General features: G+C 33.2%; 1 protein-coding gene across 1 annotated transcript in view; it reads right to left on the bottom strand.

Moving 5' to 3' along the window:
• Window positions 1-1268: 1268 nt before the first annotated feature.
• LOC140433947 (retinal guanylyl cyclase 2) overlaps window positions 1269-21194 on the bottom strand; it is a 518935-nt gene continuing 499009 nt past the window's right edge. Inside the window, exon 19 of the mRNA XM_072521918.1 lies at window positions 1269-1643. Coding sequence (XP_072378019.1) covers window positions 1488-1643 — 156 coding nt within the window. The 3' untranslated portion in view covers window positions 1269-1487. The remainder of the gene's footprint in view (window positions 1644-21194) is intronic.

Raw genomic sequence — 21194 nt, forward strand, 5'->3', positions numbered from 1 at the left:
ATTACAACTTTATCAACTAACAATGAAATCTGTCGTGGTGCTTTTCATTAAATTCTAAAAAAGGCCAAATTACATCCATATAAAATTAAACTTATACGTGAACTCAATGAAGACGAGTTTAATAGACACAGTGAGTTTTGCGAAAATATGCAAGAATTATGTAATCAAAATAATAAATTTGAATTCCTGTTTTCCGATGAGGCTACGTTTTGTTTAAATGGTACCGTTAATAGCCAAAATTGTCATTATTGGGCAACAGAAAATTTCAATTGGACAATGGAAGTTTATACCCAATATATCCAAAAAATAAATGTATGGGCTGGGATTGTTAGAGATACCATCGTATCCCTAAACCTACGTAGTACCATTTTTAACCGCAACATTTCCAGATATTAATAATCCTGGTCAAATAGATCCGACCATTTGGTTTCATCAGGATGGACAAAGACACATTATGCTGTAGTGGTTAGAAAATATCTAAATGTAACTTTTCCCAATCACTGGATTGGACGCGGCCACATTAAATGGCCTACTAGGAGGCCATTTACGCCAGATTTGAATCCCATGAACTATTCTATTTGGGGTTATTTAAAAAGTAAGGTATGCGTAAACCGACCTACCAATTTGGTAGATCTCAAATAGAGAATTCGTATTGAAATGCAACAAATTACAGCAGTGGTGTTATCAAGCATAGCCCAAGAATTCATTGGACGTTTTGAATAATGTCAATTAAACCAAAGAGCTCAATTCGACTACAGCTATTTGCTGTAAATAGATTATTTGTTTGTTTTTAATATGAAATGACTTCTTTAATAATTTACTTTGTTAAATAAATTTTAATTTAAATTTTAAGAAATACGAGCACTGGTTTTCTTTACACTCTGTATACTGAAGTTTGAATGTGATGAGTTTGATACGGTTATACCAAAGTTACTAAATAAAATATAAGCTTTTAATTTTTTAGATAAAAATATGTCCTTTCTATTTAGAAAAATATCGGTGACGTCACATCTGCTGAGGTAGTGGGGGTAAAAGTTATTTTTGTCCAATAAGTTTAAAAAACAAAAATAAAAATCGATCACACTTTATGAATGCACTGTATATATATATATATATATATATATATATATATATATATATATATATATATATATATATATATTATACATGTATATTGAATGGTGTTTAAAATTATAAAAACATCTCTTTTATAATAAAAACTAAATAGAGGGGCAATGTTAGTCCTTTATTTAGTTATACTATCTGTGTAATATTACTGACAGTTTTGTTAAAAAATTTCAAAATTCTATCAATCAGTTTCATTATTCCACTGCTTTATATCAACTTCCACTAAACTGACAGAGAAGATAAGTTTGCAAAAAGTATCAAGCTCCAAATATCCATTCCTATAGTATACAAAATAAAATTGATTGGCACTAAAAAAGTTTTATTGTTCAAGTCTGTGAAGGTGATAAAATTCCACGCAGCTAGTGTATTAGGGAGTCTGCTGATATTGACAAAGTGCACTGGATAGGAGAGAGGCTGCCGGGAGATGCCACCGCCGGAATCCGTAATGGGATCTCCTCGATTTTCTCCAAATCCGCCGCCCCTGCGGAGTTCTGCTTGCACAATCTCGGACTTATCTGTAAAACGACACTATATCAGTCCTTAATAAAAGTTGTTGCTGTACTCGAAAAGAAGTAAAATGAGTATATAAATCTATTATAATTTAAATTCGATCACGATCACAAGTATATAAAATTTGTATATTTGTGTATTCATATATTTGTATATAAAATAAATAAAAGTTTAAGTAGCACATTTGTTTTTTTAATTAGACTAACCTGTCGCAATAATTTAATAATGCAAATCGATACCTTTCAAAAATTTTAAATATGCAACCAATAAATTCCTGGACAGTACATAAAATAAAAAAATGGTTAAGGTATAAAAATATTTCATTTTCTCGGAATTATTTCAAGCCGGAATAACTACAGTTAACCAGGAGAAATGGAAAACCAAAAATTTTTATAGTAGACGAGAACATACATAGTTTTGAACATGTGTTAATACTGGCCTCTTACCATTATGAATTCAATCCCATTGAACATATTTGAGAAATACGTAAAACTGACTACGATAACTATGTTGCACTTAAAGGTTATAATGACGCAGCAGTTTTGGAAACATGGCAAGATGCATTAATAATTGCTACTCCTGCAATTTGGACAAAAAGTGTGCGGGAATTTGAAAAAGTAATAGAAGGATGTTAGATGTATGAAAATAGCATCGAAGCAATTAACCCAGTTATTATTTACAATCCAAATAAAGATTCTTCTTTTTCTTTTTGTAGTGCCTATCCGTTTCGGATATAGGCGACCATCATTGCAATCTATATATGCGTCAATATAAAGATACCGACGACACTGATTATTATTATGGACTTAATTTTCGATTAAGAATAAAATTTGTAATTTTCTTCTTAATTTGCACTATCAATTGTATATTTTTCTAAATGAATGATAAATACATTATCAGTTAAAACCATATTTTTGCTTGTCTTTGACGGTTCTAGTTTAGTTGCTATTAACTTTCTCAGCACAACGAGCCGTTAAGTCACAGCATTCATTCTTAATCCAAAATAGTTGGAAATATACTGTATAATGGTTGAAATATACTGTACAAACAAACAAATTCCTAGGCGAAAGTTTCTGAAAGACTTAAGTTGTCAACTTATTGATTAAAATAGCATTTTAACGCCAATTCGTATTAATCTAAATTTGTGGTATATATACTAGAAATTAATCTATCCAGAATTATAATATTTAAATAAAATGTACGATAGATAGATGCCTTTGAGATGTATATATACAGACGAATGCTGAAAATTCCATGAGTACAAAGAGTTACTAATGTTGAGGTACTTCGTCGCATGTGTAAACAAAAAGAATTACTAAGAATAATCAAAGAGAGAAAAATGCAATACTTGGGTCATGTGTTGAGAGGCGAAAGATACGAATTACTTCAAGTTATGCTGGAAGGAAAAGCACAGGGCAAAAGATCAGTAGGAAGACGCCAGAACTCGTTTCTGAAAGACCTGAGGAGATGGTTCGACCGCTCATCCGCAGAAATCTTTCGTGCAGTAGTGGTACAGTGTGGCAAAGATATGTGTTTGTGTGAAATGGAAAAGAAAATGTGGAAACAAATGGGAAAATAATTTCAGTTTATGCCAGATATTTGTTGTATAATTTTATTTTCTTTCTGTTATGTCAATCCTTATCTATATGTTTGTTGATTTATTGCATCCAAAATATATTATATTATTTTTAATTTCTTTCAATTTTTTAAAGTACATATTAAGTATTTAAAAAATTTAATTCCTTACCATAGAAGTATTTAAATACAGTTAAAATATTAAGCTACATTAAAATATTAACAAAAAATCACAACCAACAATATATGTATTTTTAAAAAGACGATGTCAAAGACTGACGGTTCCAACTATGTTACAAAAGTTCACGTTACCGGCGAAAGACCATGTACTATTTATACTATTAACCCTCTATTGCATAAAGGACCCAAATGGGAACTCAAAATATAAAATTTCCATGAGTATTTGCTATCGACAATTTTAAGCTCGTACACATCTTATTCCCTCTTGGGATCATTTGTTCTTAGATGTGTATTGTGTGTTGCTGGTATACCCATAGGTTGTTTGAATAAATAGCAGCTTTGTTTGAAGTGACCTTGGAGTAGGTTGTTAGTGTAGCTCGTGTATTTTATTTTCGAATATTAGCTAAAAATAAGGTAAGTTTGAGAAATAAAAATTATATGCGTTTATAAGTGTTGTAGGGATCTACTGATATATTGAAATAATAAATTTACTTTGTTGTTGTTAGTATTTGACCCAAATTGTTACTGTTTCCGTACAGGAACATTGTGCGCTAAAGGTAAATTTTGACACTGAAAAAAAGAAATATTTTATGGTTTGTTTTAAGCAAGTTAGTAGACATCTTTAATGCATTATTGGTTTAAGTAAATTAATTTGAATAAACCTGAGGTAAACTTTCTTTTCAGACAAAAAAAAATGGATGAATTTGAGAGTATTCCAACAACATCGTTTTACAAAAATAAAGCAAAAACTATTTAGCCCTATAAGTTACGACAGATTCCTTTTGAAAGTGAACATTCGGAACTATCTGATAAAGATAACGTTGAGCCATTAGCTGCACAAATTACCAGGGCTAGAGTAATCATTGACAGTCAAGAAGATTCTGATAATGAAGATGATGATTTATCAACCGATGAATCGGATACTGAACTACCAACGAAACAAAAATCTATCAAAAAAAATCATATGACATGGCATTCTTCAAACACTATGCGAAATGTAGATAAACTGCATTTTGAACATAGTGAATTACTTCCAACCAACATATTGCAGCTCAATTCTCCTTACAAATTGTTTAGTCCTTTTTTTGACACCAGATTTTATAATTGAGGTAGTTCGACAAACTTGATTATACAGCTCTCAAGCAAATACACAAGAGCCAACTACCACATGCTCTGTAGAAATAAAAAATTTTATGGGGATACTGCTGTCGATGTCTCTAATAAGACAACCTACTACAAGACACTATTGGGCTCCGACAACAAGAATTTCACAAGTTGCAGACGTAATGCATATCAATCATTTTGAAACGATCAAAAGGTTTCTTCATTTTAGTAATAATTTAGAAAATACGCGCAGTCTTGACAAAATAGCGCTCTGATTGAACAAATAAAAAGATCGTGTTTGCAAATACCTTTAGAAGAACACTTATCTTGTGACGAACAAGTTATATCGTTCAAAGGACGTTCGAGCATGAAGACATACAATCCCAAAAAGCCTCATAAATGGGGATACAAGATGTGGGTTCTCTCAGGAATCTCAGGATTTTCATATAATTTTGAAATTTTGGCTGGAAAAGATGGTTACACAGAATTACCGAATGAAGTAAATTTGGGAGCTGCTAGTAATGTTGTAGTTCGGTTGAGCAGAGAAGTACCATCCAATAAACATCACAAACTCTTCTATGATAATTATTTTTCAAGCATACCACTGGTGTCATATTTGTCAAAACGAGGCATACATTCTATTGCAACAATCCGTACAAATCGAATTCTGAATTATAAAGTTTGGCAAAAAAAAAGAAATAAAAAAATTACAAAGGGGATGCATTCAGAAACACTCTAGTACTTGAGAATGAGAATACTGCAATACATACAGTCCAGTGGTGTGACAACAAAATTGTGTTTTTACTGTCAGATTATTGTGGAACTTAACCGACAACCAAAATGGAAAGATTCATTTGCACCGAAAGAACTAGGAAAGTAATTGATTGCCCAGACATACAACAATATAACAGGCACATGGGCAGTGTAGATCTGCAAGATTCCTTATTATGATTATATCCAATCAAAATCAAAAGCAAAAAATGGTACCACCTTATTTTCTGTCATATGCTGGATGTAGCAGTAGTCAATGCTTGGCTATTAGACAAGCAAATCAAAAAATAAATTGAAAAAACTAAAGAGATTATACCACTGCCGAATTTCAAAACAATTCTAGCTAAACAACTAACAGTGGTGTTTTACAAAAAAGAAAAGTAGGTCGGCCTAGAAGTTCCACACCCGAACAACCCTCCAAAAGAAGATGCATTGAACCTAGAAACAATATATATATGTACAAACAGATCAGTTTTCATACTGGCCAAACTGGACTGTAAGCAGGGAAATATGTAAGATGATAAACTATAAGGGAAAATCAAGGGTTCAGAGCGAGAAAATTTATACTTTCATTCTAAAAGTAGTAACTGTTTTAAGAAGTTTCACAATTTGGAATAGTTTCATACTGACAATACATCAATCTAATGTGTATGACAATTGGTTCTAATAAAAGTTTTTATACATAATGTTCCCAAATGGGATAATTTTTTTTTCTCAAAAACCCAATCACTTAAAAAAATGTGTAACGGTGAAGTCTACGTACATTCATTAAGAGTAATTTAATATAATTTTATTTTATTTTGTCCAAAAATAAAATAAAATAAATTCATTTAAAGAGGGTTAGGAATATAGTATTTTTATCTTTGGATTACTTGATCCAGTCAGCCACAATAAGTTAATAGTGTATTCCACTATTTGTAACAATATTAAATATAGAAGTATTTAAAAAATTATAAAGTGTGAAGATTACATTTACAGGTAAGTATATTTTTCATTGGGTGCTCTAAATAACTTAACTGGATTTACAAATAAGAAATTAAACACTTTTTATAAATTTTTTATTAAATATTATCAAAATTTTAAAAGTTTTAATATTATTAGTAACAAGTATTTTCTTCTAAGTGCTCTAATTACTGCATGCACCATTTCTGGCATGTTACTAATTAGACTTTAGATATAATCTTAGAAATTGTGTTCCACTTATAATGCAATTTAAATCAAAGTTTTTCTATTATACATGTTAGAGGACGTTCTTAGGTGACGTTTAAGCTCATCTCATATGTGCTTTATCGAATTTAAGTCTGGTCTAAACAATTTTAATCCAAAGTTTGAATCTTAACTAAGTTCAGGTAATAAGTCATTAAATCACTGTCGTGTGGAAGATATTATTTCTTGGAACTAAATTTGACATTTGGAATATTTTGTAAAAAACGAATGAAATTTTTTATTTCAGACACCTTATTTCAATTTTTAATTTTCAGTTTTCGTCATGCGGTCTGTTCTTATTTGGCAACTTACAGCAGCAAAAAAATAAACTGTACTTATTTATTTTTGAAATGGAAAAGTTGTTCAATTTTGTTAACAATAAAGTTTCTAGACCTATCGGTTACATCTGTGGGTCGCGATCAAGTTTTCAGTTCAGATTCTTTTGTATTCTAAGATTGAGATGTCGGTGACGGTGAGAAACTTTTGTTATTTACCCTCGAGACTAGTTTAACTTTAACAGGCCACAAATAACACGGCATTTTAAGTGTTCGAAGCAAAGTGTAGTTTCAGAGAGAAGTTGGGAATTTATGAAGTTCTCTTGTAATTAATATAAATTTTACTCTGTCACCTAGAAATAGATAGTTCAAATAAAATTGACAAATCCATTAAAATAAATTACTTTTCCCAATACTACAACACTCTACTTTTGAAATAATCATTAATTAGTTAACACAGTATAGAATAATGGAAAACCAATAAATAGGTAACTAACCAAATTGCAAATTACTCATTCCATGAAATTAAAAACAAAAATCGTATCAATACATGTCAAAAACATTTATGTCGCCCAAATTAAACTCTATTGGCAAACACAAAAGGTGATTATTTATTTTAAAATTTATGATTGTTAAGTCTTCTTCTTATTCGCGCGACTAGGATTACTCCTGTTTATCTGCCTCTTATTCTGTTTCTGTCATTGTTGACTGTACATTATCTTTCCACCATTTTGGCGGCCTTCCAACGGGTCTTCTGCTATACGGCTTGTTGTTTTTAGAGATTTTCGCTAATCTATCTGGTCCCATTCGGTTTACATGTTTGTTCCAGTTTTTTTTCTTGTTTTTATCCACCTGTTAATATTTTGAATTTTGCATTGTTCGCGTATACTTCTGTTGGTTTGTCTATTTCTTAATGATATGCCCGCTATTGATCTTAATACTTTCATTTCGATATTGTTGATTTGTTGTTTCGTCTTTTTTGTATCGGTTCTTGTCTCCGCTGCATATGTTAAGATTGGTCTTACTTTTGTCTTGTATACTTTAATTTTGCTTTTCGTGGTCAGATATTTGTTTCTTCATATGGTTTCTTGGAGGCAACCACTTACTCTTGCCGCTTCTGATGCTTGCCTTGTGGTCTCTGTTCTTATATCCCTGTTACTAGTGATCTCTACTCCTAGGTAATTGAATTTCATTACTTGTTCTACAATTTTGCCATCTATTTCTAGTTTGCATCTACGCGACTCTTTACTGATTACTATACATTTTGTTTTTTATACTGATATTCTCATATTAAGTTTGTTTGCTGTGATATTGAAGGTGTGGAGCTACCTTTGTAGGTCATCTTCGTTATCAGCAATTAGTACTGCATCATCGGCATGGCAAAGTATCGTGATTTTATGCGCTCCCATGTGGTATCCGTGACGTTTTGTTACTTAGTGAATTATTAGATTCATTACCATATTGAATAACAATGGTCTGAGCGAGTCTCCTTGGCGGATTCCTCCTTCTAGTTCTATGCATTATGTTTCCCCTGTTGGCATTATAACTCTGGTCTTGTTGTTCTTGTTAATTTCATTAATTGTCCTTATTATCTGATGGTTTTATTTGTTCAGCTTGTAAATTTAATAAATGTAATAAAGCACTTTTTAAATCTACAAAGCACATGTATGCTGGTTTTCCATATTCAATAGACTTCTCTATTATTTGTCTGATAATAAAAATTGTGACTATTGTGCTGCGGTTCTTCCGCAAGCCTTGTTGTTCATCTGCCATGTTCGCTTTTTCCTCGATTTTATCTTTTATGACTGCCGTTAACAATTTTATTGTACTATTCATCAGACTAATGCCTCTATAATTTCCAGGATTTCGAGTCTTCCTTTTTAAGTATCGGTAGCAGGAGACATTCCTTCCATTTCGTTGGTACCACTGTGGTATTTATTATATCGACGAATAATCCTCCATAATTCCTCCATATTTTAGCAGTTGATTGTTTATCTTATCAGGACCAGGTGCTTTTCTGGTTTTTAATTTTTTTATTCGTTCTTGTAGCTCTTCTTCTGATATTAGTACTCTATCGTGAGTTTCGTTAATGACTCTTTCTCTGTTCTCTTCTTCTCCTTCTCCATATAATTTCGTGAAATGCTCAGTCCATTGTTCCTCCGTAATGTTATCTATGCGTACAAATTCATTCATTTCTGTTTTTTGTCTCCTTATCATCTTCCACACCTTTTTCTGGGATCCATAGAGGTCGTATTCCATATCTTTGGTAAATTTCTCCCAGTGTTCTTTTATAATGTTATCTATTTCTTGGTTTACTCTATTCCTGATTCTCACGTAGTCTTCTCGTGCCTCTGGTGTCTTCACTCCTTTGTATCTTAGGCAAGCTTGTTTCTTTTCATTTGCTAGTGCCTTCACCCTTTCTTCGTACCATGGTGTTTTGTATTCCCGTTTATTTCTGTTAACTTTTCTTTTACCTAAAGCTTCTTCTGCTGCTTGTAGGATACATTTTTTAATAATTGTGAAGTCAATAGTTGTAAATAAATTACAGTAGGTTAAGTCTTCCTTTGTAGTTACTGCATGAACCTTGTAGGTTATCAGCAGGGATACAATAAGTTATATACAATATAATAAATTACATTCAGTTAGGTAAATTTTTCAACTTATATTACAACCTTTTCTAGCATATGTTGTAGGTTCCGAGATATGTTATATTTTTGTTTGTAAATTTAATATGCAGAAAAATATATCAATATATGAGGGTGGTGTAAATCATATTTTGGAAATTTTGGTGTGTCTTGCTTTATAATCTTGAGGTACAGATCTTTTAAAAGGAAACGTGGTGCCCTTTTTAAATTTATCTATACCATTATAGATGGCAGTAACAATTTCACTAATAAATGAGTAGCTGTTTTTGTTAACAGACTTGATGCAAGTCAGATATACACCACTATTCCTGCAACTGTTTTTTATAAGCGAGGTGTACTTTGTAAATCAACCAGAGCTACATTGTATTTTGTGGAAGACGGATCGGTAATTTAATGAAGATACAAATACTGAACCTTTTTTGAAAAACTGCGACAAAATTAGGTAATGCAGGATTATCAAAAGGAATACAAAAAACCTACGCCAAACAAAAGAGTGCTACTGTGAGTAACATGCAACTAAAGTTCCTAAAAATGACAATCACTATAAAAGAAGCAACGTCGAAGAACATACCAAGAACAAAAAGATTTAGAAAAAACCACTAGTTTGATGAAGAATGTAGAACAGAGTTAAAAGAAAGATCAGATTTGATATTAAAAAATTTGCGATCGCAAAAAACAAGACTAGGTACATAAAAAGGTATGCCGAATAACGAAAAAAAGTTAAGAAAATCCAAGCGGTAAAATACATTATAACTGGGTATTAGGGAATGTAAAGGGGAATTAAAGAAGAACGATGAATGTAAAAAATAAGCAAGGAAACATGATAGTGGACAAAGACCAAATATGTGAAAGATGGAAAGAATTCTAAGAAGAGATTCTAAATAACGGAGTGACTACTGAAGAAAATTATAATGTTTCTTAACCTCAAATAGTAATAGAAGAAATACCAAAGCCCACAAGAAAAGAAATTGAAGAAATAATAAAAGATATGAAAAATCAAAAAAGCCCCGGGGAGAACGGCATTGTGGCAGAGAACTTATGGAGGAGAGGCTTTAATAAACCAACTTACTGAGCTAATACTAGAGGTGTGGGATGCCGAAGAAGTGCCTCAAGAACGGAACAAGTCCATTATAATTCCTATACACAAAAAGGGAGAACTGAATGCGCAAACTATACAGGAATATCCTTGTTAAAGGTAATATATAAAGTGCTCGCCATACTAATTAAAACACGATTATAAATATATGTAGAGAAGAATCTAGGAGAATACCAGGGAGGATTTCGCAAGGGAAGATCAACAACCGATCAAATTTTTATGTTAAAACAAATCCTGGACTGGGACTGAAAGATAATAGTAATAAATCCGAGTACGTGGAAATCTCGAGCAAAAAATGAATAAATACCAGGGGTTCCTTCAAATTGAAGGGGGAGGATCAATCAGTTGTAGAATTTGAAAATGTGGATGAATATGCTAGAGCCATGAGTCAAATAATTAAGGCCACAGATATATCTCGTAATACAAAAATAAGAGTATACAAAACTATAATTAGACCCACAATGTTATAAACTGTCGAGACATGAACTATAAACAAAATCATACAGAACGAATGGGAACCATGGGAAAGAAAGATATTTTGCAGAATTTTTGGTAGAAAAGTAGTAGAGGGAGAATATAGAAGAGGAACTTATGCATAAGTGTGCCAATTTATGCTAATTCTACAATAACAAAAGTGGTAAAAACGTAGACTAGAATAATAGACTAGTCAAGAATATTGTTTGGAGAGTATTTGAGGGCAAAAAAGAGAGAAAGACCAAGAAAAAATAAAAAGATGTAGTGGTGGAAGATGTCAGAGAAATGGGAATCAGATTTTAAAGCTGATATCTAAGAACAGATAATGATGAAAATCATTCCATTCCATCCAGAAATGGCACTAAAAGGTGTTCTAAAGTAATCTTCACCTAAATTGTCATCTAAATTTACCATAAAAAATACAATAGAAATAATTAATAAAATACAACATTTTCAAGTACCTAACAACTCCAGATTAATTTTATTTGACGTAAAAAATATTTTTCCTAGTATTCCTCCTACAGAAACTTTTATTCTAGTATAAAACCTTTTGGACCAAAATAGTACAAATCCAATCATTACATCTGAAATTTTACATCTTCTTGAAATTTGCATAAACCAGGACTACTTCGAATTTAATAATCAAATATATATACAAATAACAGTGTAGGACTTATAATGGGCAATCCTCTAAGCCCATTGCTATCAGATATTTTTATGGATCATCTAGAGACAAAGATTTCATAACATCCCATATTCAACCGTTTTTATGTTGGTGGAGATACGTAGATGACGTACTGGTATGTTTCACAAAAACTAACAGGTTACTCGACCAATTTTTATCTTATTAATTCACTTTATAGTCATATTGAATTTACAATAGAAACAGAACAAAATCAATTCATAAATTTTTTTTAGATTTAAAAATTATCAGACTTAAAAAGAAACATGACTTCTCCATATTTCCTAAACCTACCCATACTGACACGACTATACACAATTCATCATCTCATTCCACACAACATAAACTAGCAGCTTATCATAATCATAGTATGTTACATAGTCAACACCCCGAAGTATGAGCGGGAACACAAAATGTATCAATACTCATACTCTTATGAAACGCACCTGGCGGATCATAAGAGCCTTTACATTTTACTCTTCTTCAACTTGTCTTGAGTGAAATGTCTTTAATCTTTTCTATCAGCCCCTCTTGGCTAACTTTTGTTTTCTTCCGACCCCGAATGGCGATAAGGTTTCCGAAGGCAGACGGGTCACTATATTTCTTTCTAATATATTCTTCCCATCCACACCTTCTTTCCCTCCCCATCCTACCCAACAAAAATATGGAGAAAACCAGATGCAAAAAATCCGTAAGTTAAGGTGGAAGCTATCGTGCTAAAAACTGAATGGTTGCACGTCACGCGGCCGCTAACGATGCTCTTGGGACACCGGGCGAAATCCCATTGAATATTAGCATTGTTCCTGTACGCGGGGCTCTACAGGAATCGACCAACGTTCCCCAGCTACTCGTGGGAATAAATATGAATACTCACCAACATGCTAGGCAAGCACGGTGTTTAAATGCCAAAAACCCGACTACTGTAAACCAACCCTATTCAATGTGCGTCAAAAAGATAAACCTCAACATCGCCACATATAATGCTCGGTCACTCTCTACCGAAGAAAGATTCGAAGAAATGGAGGAAGAACTCTAAAAAGTGAACTGGGATATTGTAGGTATCAGCGAAGTTAGAAAAAAGGGAGAGAGTCTTACCTCACTCCCATCAGGCCATTTATTTTATTACAAAGGAGAAGAGGAATCGACAGTCGGAGGCGTCGGCTTCTTTATTCACAAAAGAATTTCTAACAGAATTGTGTCAATAAACCAAATCTCAACAAGAGTGGTCTACTTAAACATCAAAATAAACGCCAGATATATCCTAAAGTTCATTCAAGTGTACGCCCCTACTACAGGACATCCAGACGAAGAAGTCCAAATATTCTACTACCAAATATCTTGTGCAATCAAGGAAAATCCTGGCCACTTCTTAATAATAGGTGGTGATTTCAACGCCAAAATAGGCACTAAGGAAGACCCCTCTGAAATAATATTGGGAAATTTTGGAAGCGAAGGCAGAAATGATAGAGGCAAACAACTACTGACTTTCCTTTTGGAAAACAATCTTTATCAAATGAACAGCTTCTTTAAAAAGAAGAAACACAGAAGATGGACATGGGAAAGTCCCGATGGAAAAACAAGGAACGAAATCGACTATTTCTTAACAAACAAAAAAGAATTATTTAAAGACGTAAATGTGCTAAACCAGTTCAGTACAAGCAGTGATCATAGGTTAGTAAGAGCTAAAATAACGATATCAACCGAAAAAGAAAGACTCAAAATGATAAATAAGAAACAACCAAAGAAATGGACAAAACCAACTAACATTCAGGAGTTCGAAAAATATATTGGTAATTCATTGAAAGATTCCACAACAGCAGACATCAATATATTGAACAAACAAATAGTCAACACAATGCAACAGGCTCAAACTAAATATTGTCCGACAAGCAAAAAAGATGAAAAACTGAGTCAACCCACGAAAACCCTTATAGAACTAAGGCGACAAATGAAAGGAGATAACACTACAAGCAAAGAAGCGATAAATCAAATAAATAAGACGATCACAAAGGCAATAAAAAAAGACATAAGAAACTACAATGTAGAAAAAACAAAACAGGCAATAGAGCAAAATAAGAACATGAATGTTTTGAAGAGGAGCGTAAAAAAGGGGAAAATAGAAATTAACAAACTGAGAAACAGCACTGGAGAAGAAACAACGAACAGAGATGAAATATTAAGAATAGTCGAAGAGTTCTACACAGAGTTATATAGATCAAGAAAAAAAGATAACAATACGGAACCTCCAATTACACTAAAAACTGGGGTATTAAACCAAGGATCAGATTTATTGCCCGATATAACAAAATCAGAAATCAAAGAAGCCCTGAAGAAAATGAAAAATAATCGAACCCCGGGTGAAGATGGAATAGTATCAGAAGCACTAAAAATTGGAGGGGATGTATTACTTGAAAAAATTAAACAACTTTTCAATATCTGCCTCCACAGCGCCAATATTCCAACAGACTGGAACAACGCTACTATGATTCTATTACACAAAGCAGGAGACAAAGCAAATTTAGAGAATTACAGACCGATTAGCCTCCTCAGCCATATATTTAAGTTGTTTACGCGAATACTAGTTAAGAGAATGGAAAGAAAATTAGAGACTTATCAACCAAGGGAACAGGCAGGATTCCGAAAAAGTTACGGAACAAATGACCATCTACAAAGTATAAAAACCCTAATAGAGAAAGCAGTGGAATACAATAAACCTCTAGTTCTAATATTTATCGATTTTCACAAAGCCTTTGACACAGTTGAGCTAAGCAAAATATTACAGGCGCTTAAAGAATGCAGGCTAGATTATAGATATACTAAATTATTATACAAAATATACCTGCAGGCAACAACCACTGTCAGATTACATACTAACAGTAATCGCATAAAAATAGAACGGGGGGTTAGACAAGGAGACCCAATGTCACCTAAACTTTTTAATACGGTGCTAGAACATGCTTTTAAGAATTTGGATTGGATGACAAAGGGAATAAAAATAGATGGAGAATATCTAAACAACTTACGTTTCGCCGATGACATACTTATAATAGCTGAAGATCTAGGTATGGCAAGAGAGATGGTACAGGAACTCGTTGTGGCTACAGAAAGTGTAGGTTTAAATATAAATATCTCGAAAACAAAAATCATGACCAATTTGGTACCCAACCAGAACATCAGTATTGGTGGAAAAGAAATAGAACTCGTAGATAGATATAAATACCTAGGACATGAAATTATGATTGGCAGGGATAACCAGACTCATGAACTGAAGAGAAGAATCGGCCTTGCGTGGGCAGCATTTGGAAAACTGAGAGAAACTTTTAAAAGTGAGCTGCCCACATGCCTAAAGAGAAAGGTATTTGATCAGTGTGTCCTCCCAGTCTTGACGTACGGAGCAGAAACACTTACCTTAACAAAAGCAGCAGCTACCAAACTGAGAGTCACGCAGAGAAGAATGGAGCTGTCCATGTTAGGAATAACTCTGCGAGACAGAATAACCAACGAAGACATCAGGAGAAGAACCGGAGTGACTGACATCATCGAGAAGATAGCCAGACTAAAATGGAGATGGGCAGGACACATAGCCAGAATGACAGATGGGCGATGGACAAAGAGGTTATTGGAATGGAGGCCAAGGGAAGACAAGAGAAGCGTCGGTCGACCACCTACAAGATGGACTGACGATTTAAGAAAACTCAATAAAAACTGGATGAGAGCGGCGCAAGATAGACGGGGTTGGAAACATGAGGAAGAGGCCTATGTTCAGCAGTGGACTCTTGAGGCTGGATGATGATGACATATATTAACAGAAATTCCGATGTCAAAATACAACTTTGAGACAGAATTAAATATCATTAAGCAAATAGCAGTAAACAATGGATACAATGAACTAACGATTAATAAAATTTTAAATGAAAAACCACACAAGAAAGCCCTAAAATTAGTATTTCTACAACCAGAGAAAAAACCCAGTACCTTCTGCTCGATTACATATACAGGCAAAATATCAACAAAAATAGCCAAGCACATAAAAACGAAAGAAATAACACCAGCTTTCAGAACAAATAACAACTTAGGCAAATATATTAAAAACAACAAGAGCCAAAATAAAAAGCACTTACACAGTGGTGTATACAACCTTAAATGTGGTGACTGCCCAAAAACTTATATAGGTCAAACTGGTAGGAATTTTAATAAACGAATAGCAGAACATAAAAGGGCTTTCAATAATAGAAAAATAGATTCTACATACAAATTTCACCTTCTAGATCATATTCTTTTAAAGACGAATTTCAAATTCTTCACATTAAAAATAAAGGCCTTAAGATATCCTTGTTAGAGTCTATTAAAATTAACAAATTAAAAACACAGATATAATTCTGGATCACTAACTTAAGACAAACAGTTCTCCCCTCCTCAACCTATTTTAGGCTCAACCTAAGACTATTTAAGTGTAAATGCATGCAAAAAATAAATCACTTGAGAAAGGCAATTAGCCGAAACAGCTGTAGTGATAAGAGTTTATAATAAATTTTGTGGAAGTTTTTGAAAACAAAAATTTCAGTGTTTTATTGTTACATAAAATGAATTTCCATTAAGGTTAACGGTCGAATCAATCAATTATTTAAAAATGTAATAAAGTATCGTACCAATCAATTGTGGCTTAATCCCGTATAAACACAATATTTAACTTGGAAATTTACTTGTAAACATATTTTTTGGGTTTTATTTTTTTTTTAATATTTAATTTTTAACAATTAAATATTGGTTTTCATCGATACCCAAAACTTCTATACTTATTTTTTTAATCTACTCTAAAATTAATCCCTAAAATTTCATTTTAGGATATCGCTAAAATTGGTGTAATACTTTGTTACTCGCCTCTAATTAAATATGAACAGCAGCTTCATACATTGCTCTGTAATATTTATAATATTGTAATCTAGTTCGCTTGTCATATTGAAAGCCGTAGCTATTGTTTGCATGTACTCGCTTGTAACATTTTGAAATTGCATTTACAGGAGTATGAATGAAAATACCGATATCAATTTTTCAATTAATTAAACAAGAAGTGTGCAAAAATTTAAAAGAGATCCAAAATTGTTTGGAGTATTAAGAGAAAATATTAGATAAAATACCAATAAAAACTACTATTTAATGGTATCAAAAATAAATAAAAATCACAGATGATGAAAAAAAGCTAGGGAAAATAAAACAGAAAAAATGGAAAGATAGTAAGTATAATTTTGTAACGGGATTTAATTAAGCATCAGATCTAAGTAATTCAGTTTCAAATTTAAAATCCTTTTAATAACAACTACACTATTATTGCTAAACACAATTATTTGCTTATGACATTGAAAATATCTTTGTAACGAGGACGCACGCTGACCTAGTGAAATTTACAATGTAAGCAAAAGATTATTAAATAATGTGTACCACGGCATTAAGATTAATATTAAGAATGAAGAATCCAGAGACGGTCGAAGTTAGTGTTGTCATCCTTCAACTGAGTACTATCTGTTATTGTACTTAGAGAAATAATAAACGGAATTATGAGTATCTAGTGTGTTCAAGTAATTAACCACCTGCAAGGGGTTAACTACCCTGGAGTTCCACTATATGGAACTCTTGATAGAATCAATCCCATAAACGTTACAAGAATATACGACATCATTATATGGCGATCCTACATTATTACAATTTGGAAAAGAAATTCGGAAGTTAAAGCTGATGAAAACACACCTTAGAATCGAAAGAATAATAAAAAAAAATAAGTAAATAAATCTACACTAAGTAAGACATCTGGACTTAGTGGATCGAGGCTAAAGAGAGTATAGTGATCGTCGTATATGGTCCACATCCACAGAATTATGTATCTGGTCATTTCTGTCAGACCTTATATAGGTCTTTTGCAACTTCCTGTAATCTGGTCAATCCATCTTGTTGGAGATCTGCCTAATGAGTATCTTTATGTTATATATGTCTGACTTAATGACATATCCAAAATATTTTAATTGTTGCAGTTATAGAGTTGTAGATTTTGCCGAAGAATCTCTTACTAATCTTCAGTTCTCTTAGAATAGAATTATAGCCGGCCCACAAACATTCTTCTTCAGCAGAACATTTCAGTGGTATCTATCGTTCTCGTTTCTAATTGTGGGTTCAAAATTCTCATACTTATGCCAGTATTGGAAATATTCATTTTTCGTTTGGGAAAATATGTGAGAGCAAGGATTACTGACAAAACTATTAAGATACCTAATAATTAATCAACTATCGCTTCAAAATCTATCAAAAAAAAAATACTTTATAAACCCTAATATACCTTTAAATTTCGATATAATTTATTTCAACGTTAAAAATAGAAACTAGGCCCAAGAATCCATAACTTGCTATAACTCCAAAATATTTTATTGAGCGAAACTAGGACGACAGTCCTAGATATTACCATTATCATCATCGTCATCATCATCTAGCCCCATTTTCACATCCATTGTTGGATATAGGCCTCCTCTAAACGTCTCCAGTTCTCTCTATCTCTAGCTGCTGCAATCCAGTTTGTTTCTATTCTCCTTAGGTCGTCGGTCCATCGGGTGGGTGGTCTGCCTCGACTTCGCTTGTCGGCTCTTGGTCTCCACTCCAATAATCTCTTCGTCCATCTTCCGTCTTCCATTCTAGTAACATGTCCAGCCCACCTCCACTTTTGTTTATTGATTCGCAGTATAATATCGTCTACGCCAGTTCGTCGGCGTATCTCATCATTTCTCACGTGATCTTTCAATGTCAGGCCCAGCATTGATCTCTCCATTCGCCTTGGTGTTACCCTCAGTTTTTCGGCAGTAGCTTTCGTTAAAGTTAGGGTCTCTGCTCCGTAGGTTAAGACTGGTAAGATGCATTGGTTAAATGCCTTTCTTTTCAGGTGAATTGGGGTATTCGTTTTAAAATTTTTTAATTATATTACAATATCTGTGGTCGACCCTGCAATCTTGTAGTGCTCTTAAGATGGACGGTAGTTCCACTGTATCAAACGCCTTTTTAAAGTCTACAAATATCAGTGCCAAGGGACGGTTATATTCGTTAGTTTTTTCTATCAGGGTTTTTAGGCACTGCAGGTGATCGTTTGTGCCGTAATTAGGACGGAAACCGGCTTGTTCCCGAGGTTGATAAAAATCCAGCTTTGTCTTTAATCTGTTCGTTATTATTCGGGTGTACAATTTATAAAGATGGTTAAGGAGACTGATTGGTCTGTATCTTTCCAGGTCTGCTATATCTCCCTTCTTGTGTAAGAGTACAGTTATTGAATTATTCCACTTTGTTGGGATATTTTGATTCCATAGGCATAGATTAAAGAGCTTTTGAATTTTGGCTATCAGTACTGAGCCTCCTATCTTTATCGCTTCCGTGACGACACCGTCCTCCCCCGGAGCTTTGTTATTCTTCATCTTTTTTAGAGCCTTGTAAATTTCGTCCAAGGAGATTTCTGGGATATCTTCGGAACCCTGATTTGGAACCTTCCTCTACTGATATTCAACTATATCTAGAGTCGATTGGTTGCTATATAATGTCTCATAGAATGATTCCACAATTTGTAACAAATGTTCTCTGTTTGATGTGATGTTGCCATTTCTATCCTTGAGTTTGACTATTTGTTTGTTTCCATTTGTGAGTTTGCGTCTAGTTATTTTCATACTCTTATTTTCCTCAATGGTTTTGATGATTTTCTCATCTTTGTATTTTCTTAGGTCTTTTCTGATTTCTCTTGATACTTCCTTGTTCATTTATATCGTCGTTACTAGAGTTTTCGTCGCTTCTCAGTATTCTTCTTTGTTCCATTTTTTTCTGTGTTTCCAGACTAATTTTTTCTTCCTTCACACTTTTTGGGCAGCATTTCTTTTGAGCTTCTGTTATTGCTTCTACTATTATGTCATTTAGGATGTTACTATCATTTGTTGATGATTTTTCTTGAAGGAATTTACCGATATGATCTTCAAAATTTTGTTCGTTGTTTGGATGTGTCCATATGTTTATTTGCTTCTTTTTTATCATATTGTGTCGTTTATAGTTGGTATTTAACACAATGGTGGCTCTCTCCATACGATGGTCGCTTGATTTCGCAAATTTATTTAGCACTGTTACATCTGTAAATATGTATCTTTTATCAGTGATAAAGTAATCGATCTCGTTTGTCGTCTTTCCATCTTAGCTTTTCCACGTCCATCTGCGGTGAGTTTCTTGTAGTAGTAACTGTTCATTAGGAATAGGTTTTTCTCTAGTAGGAAGTTTAAAAGAGTGTCGCCACGGTCGTTCCGTCCCTGACTTCCAAAATTTCCAAGAGCAGTTTCTGCTGGATCCAGTTTTGTTCCTATTTTGGCGATAAAGACTCCACATATAACTGTAAAATGTGTACGGTTGTTTGTGATGGCTGTGCTTAAATCATCATAAAAGACTTCGATCTCCTCGTCTGTATATTCTGTTGTTGGAGCATAGACTTGGATAACTTTTAGATTATATCTAGTATTTATTTTGAACGTGGCATATGTAACTCTAGTAAATACTGATTGGACAGTTTTTAGATTTCCTGCTAGCTGTTTGTTTATAAAAAATCCGACGCCTCCTACTGACTCATGTTGTTTTCCGTGATAGTAAAACAAGTGACCGGATTTTAGGGTCTCGAAGCCTTCACCTCGCCTTCTCACTTCACTAACTCCGACGATGTCCCATTTGATCTTTTCTAATTCTTTTTCCATTTCTTTAAAGCTTTCATCAGAAAGTAGAGTTCTAGTATTCATGGTTGCAATTTTGAAAAATGTTTGTTTTTTAAAGCATACTCTTGTCAAATTTGTGTCCCCCCAGAATCCTTGGGACAGACTGATAAATCAGTGTGAGAGTGTCTACTCACCTGGGGTAGTTTCCGTTTTGTTTTAAAATCTGACTGTAAGCTTGTAATTTTAGATATTACCAAATTGAACATATTGCAGTGTAACTTAAAAATTATTGTGTTACGATAATTATCCTGGCCTAAAATAACCGTAAATATTATGACTAATGTGTTCTGTTTTTAGATTTTACGAGAGTATTCTATTAGCCGGCAGAAATTTACCTGAAGGGACCTTCCAGAAACGGTCGAGCCGATGTAAAAATACCCGTTTGCCTTACCGTTATAATTTCGCCGCTAATCGAGAAGGCTGTTCGATGATTCTAGCGTAAAGGCAATGGCATATATAAAGGACATTTTATTTGGAAGGAACAGTTAATTCTGAACCCGCGCTCGCGAATTTGTTACGTACGGATATAATATATAAATTATTGTCAGATAAGTTAATATAAATAAAGAAATAAATTAAATCCGTAAGTGTTATAAATATTGAACCTTTTAATAAATTCACAACAAATGGTGTCAGAGTGAGATCGAACATAAATTAGACTTATAATAATAATACAAGTGAATATAAAATAAATTGTGAAAATGGCTACGATTTATGAGCTGACAGTGACTAATTTAAGAAGACATCTTGAAGACAGAGAATTAGCTTCTACCGGAAAAA

The sequence above is a fragment of the Diabrotica undecimpunctata genome, chromosome 2 (assembly GCF_040954645.1).
Source record: "Diabrotica undecimpunctata isolate CICGRU chromosome 2, icDiaUnde3, whole genome shotgun sequence".
Classification (NCBI taxonomy): domain Eukaryota; kingdom Metazoa; phylum Arthropoda; class Insecta; order Coleoptera; family Chrysomelidae; genus Diabrotica; species Diabrotica undecimpunctata.